The sequence below is a fragment of the Plecotus auritus genome, assembly GCF_963455305.1.
Source record: "Plecotus auritus genome assembly, chromosome: 4".
Lineage (NCBI taxonomy): Eukaryota > Metazoa > Chordata > Mammalia > Chiroptera > Vespertilionidae > Plecotus > Plecotus auritus.
In genome coordinates, this window is record NC_137775.1 from 68,267,395 (window position 1) to 68,280,081 (window position 12,687).

The following is a 12,687-nucleotide window of genomic DNA, read 5'->3' on the forward strand; positions in this document are numbered from 1 at the left end:
CCGCTGTAACCAAGCTGGGAGACTCACAGAAAGCCTTTCCCTGGACTTATTTACTTTGGTTGTTCCAGTGAAGAGTTCTTTAATTAGATGGTGATTATGATTTAATATGTGCTCTGCCAATGGAACTGGAGTCCAGGATTTCAGGACTAAAGATTGTTTTTGAAAATTAAACTTCACTGTGGTAACCATCAGGACTGTTCATAATTTTTCTGGTTCTCCTCTCTTTCCAGGCGTGTGGTAGGACTGCTCTCCCTGTCCTCTTGGAGTTTAGGCGTGGCCAGGTGACTTGCTTTGGCCAATGAAATGTGAATGTAAGTAATATTATTTTAAAATTTTGAATGCTAATTCCAAATTTTTAATTTGTTTGGTCCCATTGCTTCATTGTAAACTGTAATTCTATTAGGATTCCAACTCTTCTCTTATTTTGCTATTAATGTTAGTTTGATCTGCAAGTAAAAGCTGGAGAGCCAAGGGGATCTAAATGAGAAATGACTTCGAGGAACTTCAATGTGCAAAGATGTATCGCTTTCAAAGCACTCCCTGTTTGGGGTCAGGTGATGGATGGAGTTTAAACAATCATTATTTTTCAAAAATAGTGGTGCTTACCTTTAGAATTCTGGTGGGTTTTATGAAATGAGATATTAGAAAATAATATTATGAAATAGAGGAAATAAATCTCTATAAAGTTTAAATTCTTTTAATCTTTAAGCTCCATCAATGGATGGTGAGGAATGATACTGGGTCAATTAAGTTTTGTGCCTGAGTTGCCACTAAAAAGGTTTGAAAGAGAAGCAGAGAATAAGACAAGTCCCAAATTGACACGGTGTGTGTGTGTGTGTGTGTGTGTGTGTGTGTGTGTGTGTATGTGTGTGTGTGTGTGTGTGGTTTGTTTTGCAAATTTGAAGAGACTCGACTACAGCACCAGCTGTCACACTGATACCTACTTGGTGGGGCTGCAGGTGTGCAGGGCCTTCAAATGCGGCTTCCAGGTTGCAATGGAAACAGATTTTTCATCAGCTGCATAACTACGCCAAACACACTGCATGCAATGTACGTGGGGACATAAAAAAGAAAAAGAAAAGAGAGAAGAAGATAGAATGAAATAAAGGGCTATTATTAAGTTAATACACATGAAGGATCTTCAGCCCTGAAAAATATCCAAAGGGGTGACGACTTGTTTGGCATTTTCAGCGGGCTGTTAAACATATTCTGCCTCATCAGTAGAATTGCTTTTCAAAACAATTCACACCAAAGAACAAACATACTAAGAAGTCTACCATGAAGTAATTTTTGAATTAGTTAGGGAAAACCATGACATTATCTGAGGTAAACTACCCGAGCATGAACATGCATTGTAGGACCCAACCACACATCTTTAGTCACTACTTGATAAGATGGTGGCAAACGACTACTAGAAACTCACAATGCAAGTAGTAAACTAGGTAGTAAATTAATGATCACCAGAGTATGTTAATGATTTAGTGAAACTTCATGAAGTTGAACTGTGCAACACTTACAATGCTAAAAATGAAGACAGTGCTAAACATGATAGAGGAAAATGTACTCTCTAGGAATATAACTGGAAGGCACTTAAGGATTTAATGTCATGGTCTAAGAATACGTTTGCAGCTTCTTGATATAAACATAACTTTATCTACTTCATATAATTCAGGGGTAGGGAACCTTTTTCTGCCAAGGGCCATTTAGATATCTATAGCATCGTTTGCAGGCCATGCAAAATTATCAACTTAAAAATTAGCCTGTTATATTTGATCAAACATTTAATTAACTCACCCCTAATGCCTTGGTAGGGCCAGACCAAATGATTTCGTGGGCCTCATATGGCCTGCGGGCTGGATGTTCCCCACCCTGATATAATTATACCTGACATGTATAATATGAAGTATTTCCATGTAAAATCCTCACCGAGTATGAATTAAGACCCCCTATTTTACAGATGAGAAAATAAAGGCTCAGATAAAATAAGATGTTTACAGAGGTTGGTAGGGTTGACATTATCTCCGGTGACTGGCTCTTGCTTTTCGAAGCCCTCACGGTCCTTTGCTGACTGCTTGATGACTGTTGGCAAAGCTTCCCTCTGAAACTGTCCATTGCCTGAACGTACTATCCATATAGACTTTGGCAAATTTCTTTCTTTGTAATAAATCCGAAAACATGTCTAATGACCAAGTGTTTCCTCAAAAATCCTGAGAGAAAACTTTTCATTATAATTCATAAATCAAAGCATTCTATTTTATGTAGCAAATTTGTTTAAACAAGTCATATTCCTACTATATAACCACCATTCATGATTGTGGAAACTACAATGAAGAAAACAGCTATCTAATAGTGTTCCTTTTCCTGAGTATCATTAAAGCAATATGTGCTGAAAAAAGGTAAAAATCAACACAACTATTTTGGAAAGTTGTCTGGCTATTATCTAGCAAAGCTAAACACATACAGACCCTCTGACATAGCTACACACTTCTTTATATATACTCAACAGGTATGTTTACACATGTTCATTAATATATGTGCTATCACGCTGAAAACAACATTAAACTTCATAAACCTGCTCAAACACCTATCAATAGTAAAATAAATAGATACGTTGTGAATATTAACATAGTGGAATAGTACACAGAGTACTCTATCACTACATTCAAGAATATGGATGAACTTTACATGAATAATGGTGAGTGAGAGAAACAAGACACAAAAGAGTACATGCTGTGTGATTCCATTTCCATAAAGTACAAAAACCAAAACTCCTCAAGGAAACAAATTTTAAAAGGCAGCACAGTGGGTACCCTTGGGAACAGTGATTGAGAAAGGGTACAGAAAGGTCATATTCTGTTTCATTAACTGGGTGCTGCTTACACACACAGGAGTGCTCAGTTCTCTTAGGATACATGCTCTTTTCTGTATGCACGTTATACTTCAGTAAAATGTTCAAGAAGTGATATTAAAAACTAAAAAAATATATAGTAGGACCTGAGGGTTTTTAAATATTATTAAGGAAGCTTTAAAGAATTGAAGCAGGGTTCCTTGCCTAGAGTCTTGCTTCCATGGCTCATGTTGATTTATCCTACAAATCAGTGAAAACTTATGCTAAGCATCGTGGCATCTTATAGAGAATAAAGCAATTATTGTAGTGTCAATGTTAGTTTTTGCAATTATTGCACAAACACGATTTACAGAGTGGTCTAAAGGAATTAATGAAAATCCATGGATTTATTATTACAGCTTCCTCTGTAGTGAAGCCCAGAGAACCTCCCATACCACGACGGCCTAGATGGCTGCTTTAATTAAACAATCTTCATACAAGGCACCCTATATACAGGAACTCAGATACTTTGAAAGCAAGACTCATGTAAAACTGGAAGTACATAGCAGGCCTGTGCATGATCAGATACCAGTGAAAAACCCCCACAACAATACAACAAAAAATGGGACCAAGACACCACCTGCCAATGTTGTAAAGAACTGGGGACAAAAGAGGCCACTCTCAGAAAATTGAAGATTTTTCTTAACAATGCAACCTGGCTTCTTGCCTTTTTCTATCAAATTGATCTAAATGGCTAAGCTCTTATTCCTTTCATTACTCTTTTCCTAACATGTCATCTAAATGGGAGGCACAAAAGGAGTAAGTGGTATCTATCTCAGGGCTGATATTAGTAACAAATCTAAGTGGAAAGTGAAACTCTATTACTCTTATACTCTAATAACTTTGTCCTGTCCTTAGCTCTCTCTTTTCTAGTAGCACAACCATAAGATCAAGTAGCTGATGCTCCCAGGTTTTAAGCCAAAATCACAAAGTGGTTGGCAAGAATAAAATTATGACCCAAAGGGATTTATTTTACATGGCATATATACTCCAAAGGACAAATCAAGATGGAGCAAACTGAAAGCCACGCTTACCATCTTTCAGGTGACTCTGGTGCTCTAGGCAGCCAAACAAATTGAAAACTTGGTCTATAATTATAATTACAATGTGAGTATAATTAAGTTTTTAGGGAGTATTCAGTTTGTATTGTCTGGAATATTACAACTATGGCACCTTTGACCCTTTCTGAAATTTTTAATTTCAGCTGACCATCCAAAGGTATAATGAACATAGAACTGACTTTTTTCAGGGTACATAATTTAAGAAGTCAGAGATATAAAAGATTCAAGATGAAAAACAGTAATCCCTTTCTCTACCTTGCTTCTCACTAATTTTTGTTCCTTAGAGGTAACTGCCTTCAATTCTTATAGTTGTTGCTTCTGTTTTTAAAAATATATTTTTATTGCTTTCAGAGAGGAGGGGGAGAGAGAGGTAAAAACATCAATGGTAAAAATCATTGATCAGCTGCCTCCTGCACACCCCCTACTGGGAACTGAGCCAGCAACCCAGGCATGTGCCCTAACCAGGAGTCAAACATTGACCTCCTGGGTTATAGGTCAATACTCAACCACCGAGCCACACCAGCCAGGCTTATATTTTTAAGAATCCTAATTTCTAAGGATTGTTCTCATACTTACATTTCTTGATTTTTGAGTTTTAGGCACTATCAGTTAACTTCTTACCATGAAAAATAATGACATCCCACCTACACACCCTCTTCCCTTCCTCTCATTCTAACAATTTTTAGTTGTTACTATTTAGTGTTTGCTTTATTATAACCCTGTAACTATTGTTCCTAGTTCAGCAATGTGACGTGGCATGACTTTTTCTTTCATGTTGCTTTTATGTACCTATTATGAATACACTCCTGAGTTCTCCAAAAGAACTCTAAAATTCCACTAGTTAAATATGTCATGAAAAGAACAAGAGAATTCTCCAGAAGAAGAGCTAAATGAATGAAGGCAAGCAATTTATCAGATATAGAGGTCAGAGTAATGATTATAAGGATGCTCAACAGCATGAAAAAGGAAAGGAAATCACAAAAAGGATTGGTCAGAAATGAAGAATGGAATATCTGAAATAAAGAATACACTGGGGAAGATGGCATAATGGGGGGGGGGGGGAAAGGGGGACCTGTAATACTATCAACAATAAAAGATATATTAAAAAAAGAATACACTGTAAGGAATAAACAGTAGGTTGGATGAAGCAGGGGACTGAATTAGAGATTTGGAAAACAAGGTAGGAAAAAACACCTAATCATGCCTGACCAGTGTGGCTCAGTGGTTGAGCGATGATCTATGACCCAGGAGGTCATGGTTCGATTCCCGGTCAGGGCATATGCCCAGGTTGCAGGCTTGATCCCCAGTGCGGGGCATGCAGGAAGTGGCCTATCAGTGATTCTCTTTCATTACTGATGTTTCTCTCTCTCCCTCTCCCTTCTTGGAAATCAATAAAAATATATTAAAAATAAAAAGACACCTAATCAGAGCAGCAACAAGAAAAAAGAGGGATAGTTTGAGAAACCTCTGGGACAACATGAAGCATAATAACATCTGCTTCATAGGGGTACCAGAAAAAGAAGAGAGAGCAAGAGATCAAGAATTTATTTGAAGAAATAATGACCCAAAACTTCCCTAACTCAGTGAAGGAAAAAGACACACAAGTTCAGGAAACACAGAGAGTCCCAAACAAGGTGGACCCAAAGAGGCCCACATCAATACACAACATAATTAAAATGATGGTAAAGACAAAGAGAGAATCTTAAAAGCTGTAAGAGAAAGACAATTAGTTACCTATGTTCATTGCAGCATTATTCACAAGTAGCCAAGACATGGAAACAACCTAAGTGTCCATCAATGGATGAATGGGAAAATATGTGATATATATATATAACATATTTGGAAGGTAAAATTTTTAGGTCTTGCATGTCTAAAAATGTCTGTATCTTACTCATACATTCAATGAATAGTTTGGCTGAGTATAGAATTCTATGTTGGAAAGAATTGTCTCCATAATTTTAAAAGTATTGTTCCATTGTCTTTGAATGTTAGCAGTATTCATAGAAATTAAACACAATCCTGATTGTTGAACCTTTGGATATCTCATGACCAGAAGGCACTTAGAATTCACCATTTTTGCAAGTGATAGTTCACTATGATGTCCTCAGTGTGAAGTTTTCTTATCACAGGGCTGGGCACTTGGTGGGCCTTCTTACTATGGCCACTCAGTTTCAGAGAATCCTATATAATAAAAGTCTAATATGCTTAGTGTCCAACCAATTGGTTGACTGTTCAGTCGATCACTAGACCAGTTGCTATGACGTGCACTGGCCACCAGGGGGCAGGGCTCCAACTGGTAGGTTAGCTTGCTGCTGGGGTCCGGTGGACCGAGACTGGGTGAGAGGGCTGGATAGCCCTGGAACCCTCCCACAGTCCCTCCCTAGCTGGCTGTTCCCCATTGGCCCCAATTGGGACTGGGCGAGATGGCCCCAATTGGCCCCAATCACAGGCCAGGCTGAGGGACCCTACCCATGCACGAATTTGTGCACCAGGCCTCTAGTCCTTTCTAATAAAAGAGTAATATGCAAATTGACTGTCACTCCAACACACAAGATGGCCACCCCCATGTGGTCAAAGATGGCTGCCTCCATGTGGACACAAGATGGCCACCACAAGATGGCCAACAGGGGAGGGCAGTTGTGGGCAATCAAGCCAATAGGGGAAGGCAGTTAGGGGTGGACCGAGCCAGCAGAGGAGGGCAGTTGGGGGTGACCAGGCTGGCAGAGGAGGGCAGTTGGGGGCAACCAGGCCTGCAGAGGAGGACAGTTAGGGGTGACCAGGCTGGCAGAGGAGGGCAGTTAGGGGTGACCAGGCTGGCAGGGGAAGGCAATTAGGGGCAATAGGTCTGGCAAGGGAGCAGTTAGGCGTCGATCAGGCTGGCAGGGAGTGGTTAGGGGGTGATCAGGCTGGCAGGCAGAAGTGGTTAGGGGCAATCAGGCAGGCAGGCAGGTGAACAGTTGGGAGCCAGCAGTCCTGGATTGTGAGAGGGATCGGGCTTAAACGGGCAGTTGGACATCCCTTGAGGAATCCCAGATTGGAGAGGGTGCAGGCTGGGCTGAGGGACACACACGCCAACCCCCTCCCCTCCGTGCATGAATTTCGTGCACCGGGCCTCTAGTAATAATATAATATCCTCCCCTTAGTTTTCCTGTACTCTTTTTGAGATACTCATGTTACTTCGATGTACCCCTGGAAGGGTCATCCAGTTTTTCTTTCTGTCTTATTTTCCATCTGTTTTTGTTCTACTTCCTAGGAGATTTCCACAACTTTATCTCTTCTTGCTTTCTTTTATTCTTACGTCACATTTTTCACGACTACAAATTGTTTTTTCTGAATCTGTTCTTATTTATGACTGAAGCACTAAAAAGATGTATGAGCTCTGTATAAGCGGTTTGAGTTTATTGACTGGTGGCCTCACTCTAAGGTAACTGGGTGCAAATTCAGTTATTTTAACAGTAAAATAAAGCCACAGTTTCTAGATGGATAGATAGATGGATTTTTCTTTTTCTTTTTGGGCCAGTTAGCTTCGCCATAGCAGCATCTTCTAATCTCTTCCTTTCAAGAAAATAAGCACATCTTTCAGCATTATTTCACAAACTTTCTCTTAATTTCCCCGTTTCTGTTTCCATTAAAGCATCTTGGTTTCACCTGAACTGGCCCAATCTCTCCAGAAGTGAACCTGTAACATAGGACTTTGAAGTACCTTTAAATGCTAATCTTTCCTTTAGCATCGTCTTACTCTATCTCAACTCTACCTTTATGCCATCACTCTCTTCCTAACCTTTCCCCTTTTGGTGTCCTGTTTATCTTACCCCTTTCCTGCTTTAGATTTTCCCTATTCTTTCTGTTTACCCCCTGATAAAATTTCACCCTACTTATATATCTAATCTACAATCCCCTGCTCCAAGTCCATACACACCTCTCTCTTCACTGTCTTAACTATCCAAAAAATTGTTTTTCTCTCTGTCCTTTTGTTGTTGTTTGCTTGAATGTTGATTATATCGAATTTTTATGCTTTTTTGTGAGATTGTTTTGCTTATTCTTTTTTTTGTTTGTTTTTTTGTTTGCTTTGTTTTTGTTTGTTTTTTGCTTCTGTTTTCCCTCACCTCGCTTGATATTAGTTGGTGTTGTAGTTTGTATTAACCCCCAGGTATTTGTTGCTGGCATTTGCTGGGATTAGTGGTTGTTCTATTGGAGTTTTCTCCCCAAATATATAGTTTGTTCCCCTTTCTCTCTTAGTCTCTTTCTTGTCTCTCTTACTTTTTTTTTCCTTCTCCCAATTTCATTTTGACACTCCTTTTTTTTTCTTTTTCTTTCTTTCTTTTTCCTCTTCTTCTTTCTCTCCTATCCCCTAATTTGCCTTTTTCTGGTGGTCACCTTTATTGGAGGTTATTATATCGTGAATACATTTCTGTTCAGTGCCTTGTGTGTTGTACCTGGTTGTGTTATATTTTGTGCCTTTAAATCAATGCAGGAGAGAGAGAACTACATAACCAGACATCGGAGAAGAAAGACCATGGGGAGACAAAGAAACAGCTCGCATATGAAAGAAAAGCAGGCATCACCAGAAAAGGAAGTAAACAAAATGGAGGGAAGCAACTTCCAGAGAAAGAATTCAGAGAAATGGTCATAAGGTGGCTGAAAAGAATGGAAGACAAATTCGACAATATGAGCAAGAACCAAGAGGAAATAAAGAAGAACCAAGAAGAAATGAAAAATGAAGTACCTTTAAATGCTAATCTCAAGGCTTCCATAAGCCTATCTAATAAAAGAGTAATATGCAAATTAACCATCACTCTGCCAAACCCACAAGCCATGCCCACCAGCCAATCAGGAGCAAGTATGCAAATTAACCCAACCAAGATGGCTGTGGCCACAGAGTGAGCAGGAGGCTTGGGTTTCCCCAGCAATGGAGGAAGCCAAGCTTTCTGCACACCCTGGCGGGCCCAGGCCTCCACTCAAGGCTACAAAGTTTCAATTATAGAAGATAAATAAATCCCAACAAAAATGGCGGCAGCCATGGAGCTGGAGAGAGCAGGAGGCTTGAGTTGCCCCGGCGATGGAGGAAGCCAAGCTTTCCGCCTGCCCTGGCCTGCCTTGGCCTCCTCTGCTTAAGGCTACAAAGTTTCAATTATAGAAGATAAATAAATCCCAACAAAAATGGCTGCAGCCATGGAGTGAGCAGGAGGCTTGGCTCCACTCAAGGCTACAAAGTTTCAATTATAGAAGATAAATAAATCCCAGATCCCAGGGCCTCCACTTGGGTTGCCGGGGGGCATGGCCGGCCTGCAAACCACCACAGGCCCCTGGCCTAGGCTGTCCCATGTCCCAAGGGAAGCCCCCACCCTGATCCGGGACACCCTTCAGGGCAAACCAGCTGGCCCCTACCCATGCACCAGGCCTCTATCCTATCCAATAAAAGAGTAATATGCAAATTGACCATCACTCCAACACACAAGATGGCTGCCCCCCATGTGGTCAAAGATGGCTGCCCCCATGTGGACACAAGATGGCTGCCACAAGATGGCCAGCAGGGGAGGGCAGTTGGGAGGGACCAGGCCTGCAAGGGAGGGCAGTTGTGGGTGATCAGGCCAGCAGGAGAGGGCAGTTAGGGGTGACCAGGATGGCAGAGGAGGGAAGTTGGAGGTGACCGGGCTTGCAGGGAAGGGCTGTTGGGGGGTCCCAGGCCAGCAGAGGAGGGCAGTTAGGGGTGACCAGGCCTGCAGGGGAGGGCAGTTAGGGGCAAACAGGCTGGCAGGGGAGCAGCTAGGCATCAATCAGGCTGGCAGAAGAGTTGTTAGGGCGTGATCAGGCTGGCAGGCAGAAGCGGTTAGGGGCAATCAGGAAGGCAGGCAGGCAAGCAGTTGGGAGCCAGCAGTCCTGGATTGTGAGAGCGATGTCCAACTGCTCATTTAGGCCTGATCCAACCGGGATCGGGCCTAAACGGGCAGTCGGACATCCCTCGAGGGGTCCCAGATTGGAGAGGGTGCAGGCTGGGCTGAGGAACACCCCCCCCCCATGCATGAATTTCATGCACCGGGACTCTAATCTACATATATAAAAGGCTAATATGCTAAATGTCCGACCGTCTGCTATGACATGCACTGATCACCAGGGGACAGACACTCAATGCAGGAGCTGCCGAGCTGCAGTGACTTGGCAGCAGTGGTTCTCAGGTGACGCACCCAGAAACCAGAGAGGAGGAAGCCCTATTCCTCATGGGGCCGTGTAATTCCACCTTTGGCCATGGGTTATGTTGTTGCTGGGGCACTGTCGGCCCCAGATCTGGTTTACTGCACACTTGTGTTTGTGTTCCACACTCTGTACCACAGCAACTTTGCAGAGTTCCCTCTCCCATTCGAGGACCCCTTCAGGGATGTCGAAGAGCGGTTTCAGCCCAATCCCTGCAGGCCAGGCCGAGGGACCCCACCTGCCAGAGGGACCCCACTCACTGTGCAGACACTGGGGAGGGACCGCAGGAGGTTGGCTCCAGGGTGTGTCCGGCCCATCTTGCCCAGTCCTGCCCTGCCGGCCACCTTCTAATTAATTTTCTTTCAAATGTGCATGAATCCATGCACCAGGTCACTAGTAAATATATATATGAGGATGCAACTGCTGTTCTTTGAAAGGAGTAATGGATTCAAGTTCAGACAGCAAGGATTTGAGTCCTAGCTCTTCCTAGGCTTGTCCTTAGGATCAAGTGACTTAATATATAGAAACATTCTGCCAACTAAAAAGCATTTCACAAGTCTTAGGTATTATTAAAAGTTGTGACATTTAGGCAGGTATTCAAAATGTTGGTGAGAGCTAATTTCTTTTCCCAGACTTCTCCATTTGAAATAAAAAGTTAATTTAAATGAATCATGCAAAGATATTGACACAGCTAAATTTGCTGCAAGCTGCTGGGGTGGTTTTTAGACTTTTCCCTAAAACCCTGAAATGCTGGTTAATTTAGTTGCCTCGCCAACCAAATGACAAAGCAATTTGGGCATTTCAGTGCCCTTTTAGAAAGATAGTTGCTCTGGGTTAACATTAATGAGATTGCTCTTGATCTTGATGCCTTGTGTGTTCAGCAAACCAAGGCAGGTTTATTGGGCAAGAAAATAAATGGATCAGCAAATGATGTTTGTTTTTCAATTTAGTGCATCCTTGAAAATAAATTTCTATAATATATAACCAAGGTTTAAAGCCCTGATTTCTGGCTAAGGGTCATCAAGAAAGAACAGTGAATACATTTAATTATATTATTATTCTTATGACTAATTAATTAATAGCATTTGGATGGGGAAACAATTGCTTTTTAAATTAGTAGATTCTACTTTGATTACTGAAACTGTGATTAGATTCTAAAGGTGTTCTTGAGTGTTTCAAGTCTTTTTTTTCTCTTTGCCTTTTAATCCTCACCTGAGGATATGTTTCCATTGATTCTAGAAAGAGAGAAAGGGAGAGGGCAAAGGGGGAAGAGGGAGAGATTGAGATTGAGTGGGGGAGGAGAGATTGAGATTGAAGAGGGAGGGAGGGAGGGAGAGAGAGAGAGAGAGAGAGAGAGAGAGAGAGAGAGAGAGAGAGAGAGAGAGATATCAATGTGAGAGAGAAACATTGATTCATTGTCTCCCACACATGCCCCCGATTGGGGATTGAACCTGCAACTCAAGTGTGTGTCCTGATGGGGAATCAAACCCTCGATCCTTTGGTGCACGGGACAATTTTCCAACCAACTGAACCACACTGATGAGGGCTCAAGCCTTTCAAGGATACTTTTCCATTGGTTTTTGGAGAGAGGGGAAGGGAGAGGAAGAGAGAGAGAGAGAGAGAGAGAGAGAGAGAGGGAGAGAGATATCAATGTGAAAGAGACACATAGATTTGTTGGGTAGAGCCTGCAACCAAGGTACATGCCCTTGACCAGAATTGAACCTGGGACCCTTCAATCCACAGGGAAACACTCTATCCACTGAGCCAAACTGGTTAGGTCTACAGTCTTTTTTTTTGTTGTTCAGAACAACACATGAGCTAAAGTTTTAAGTAAAAGAAATATTAGTGGTTTCACTCTATTGCTATCCAACATTTGTACAAGTTCAATTATTGATCACAATATTTACATATCTGAATTCCATAAAATTAACTTCTAGATCTCCAGAAAAAACTGTTCAGTCAGCCTCTCCTCCACTTAAGAGGAAGGCCTTGCCTTGCTATGGCTGTGGAGATATAAATGTCTTTGGTCCAATGATTTGCTGCAGGAGTGGTAGTCTATTTTCAAGTTCAGTTGGAAATTGTTTTTGCACAATTTAGTAGTTGATAATGATAAGTTAGATTAGGAAATGTCCTCCTATTAGTCTTGATATTTGCCTTGTGCAGTATGATGGCCAATAGCCACATATGGCTATCGAACACTTGAAATGTGGCTAGTGTCACTGAGGAATTGACTTTCTAAACTTAAATAGCCACATACAGCTAGTGGTCACTGCACTGGACAGCACAACTCTATATCATCACAAGGAATACATGCATAGAAATTCCTCAGAGGGCTGACTTTCTAACACAATAGTAAATATTCTAAGATTTTTTTTGATATAGAGTCCCCTTTTAACATCCAGAAGTATCAAAGATCTATACACAGAAGTGGCTGCATTTTGAGTATGTGTTGATTGATATAATATATAATACAAAGCTAATAAATAGTAAGGGTTTTAAATAAATTTGAACTGTATTCATGAGAAAGCAGTCTAGATATGTGTAAGA

At 41.4% G+C, this 12,687-nt stretch overlaps 1 protein-coding gene across 1 annotated transcript in view; it reads right to left on the reverse strand.

Moving 5' to 3' along the window:
• Positions 1-12,687, reverse strand: part of KCNQ5 (potassium voltage-gated channel subfamily Q member 5) — a 553,624-nt gene that overhangs the window by 86,204 nt on the left and 454,733 nt on the right. Inside the window, exon 8 of the mRNA XM_080664487.1 lies at positions 945-1,039. Coding sequence (XP_080520613.1) covers positions 945-1,039 — 95 coding nt within the window. The remainder of the gene's footprint in view (positions 1-944; positions 1,040-12,687) is intronic.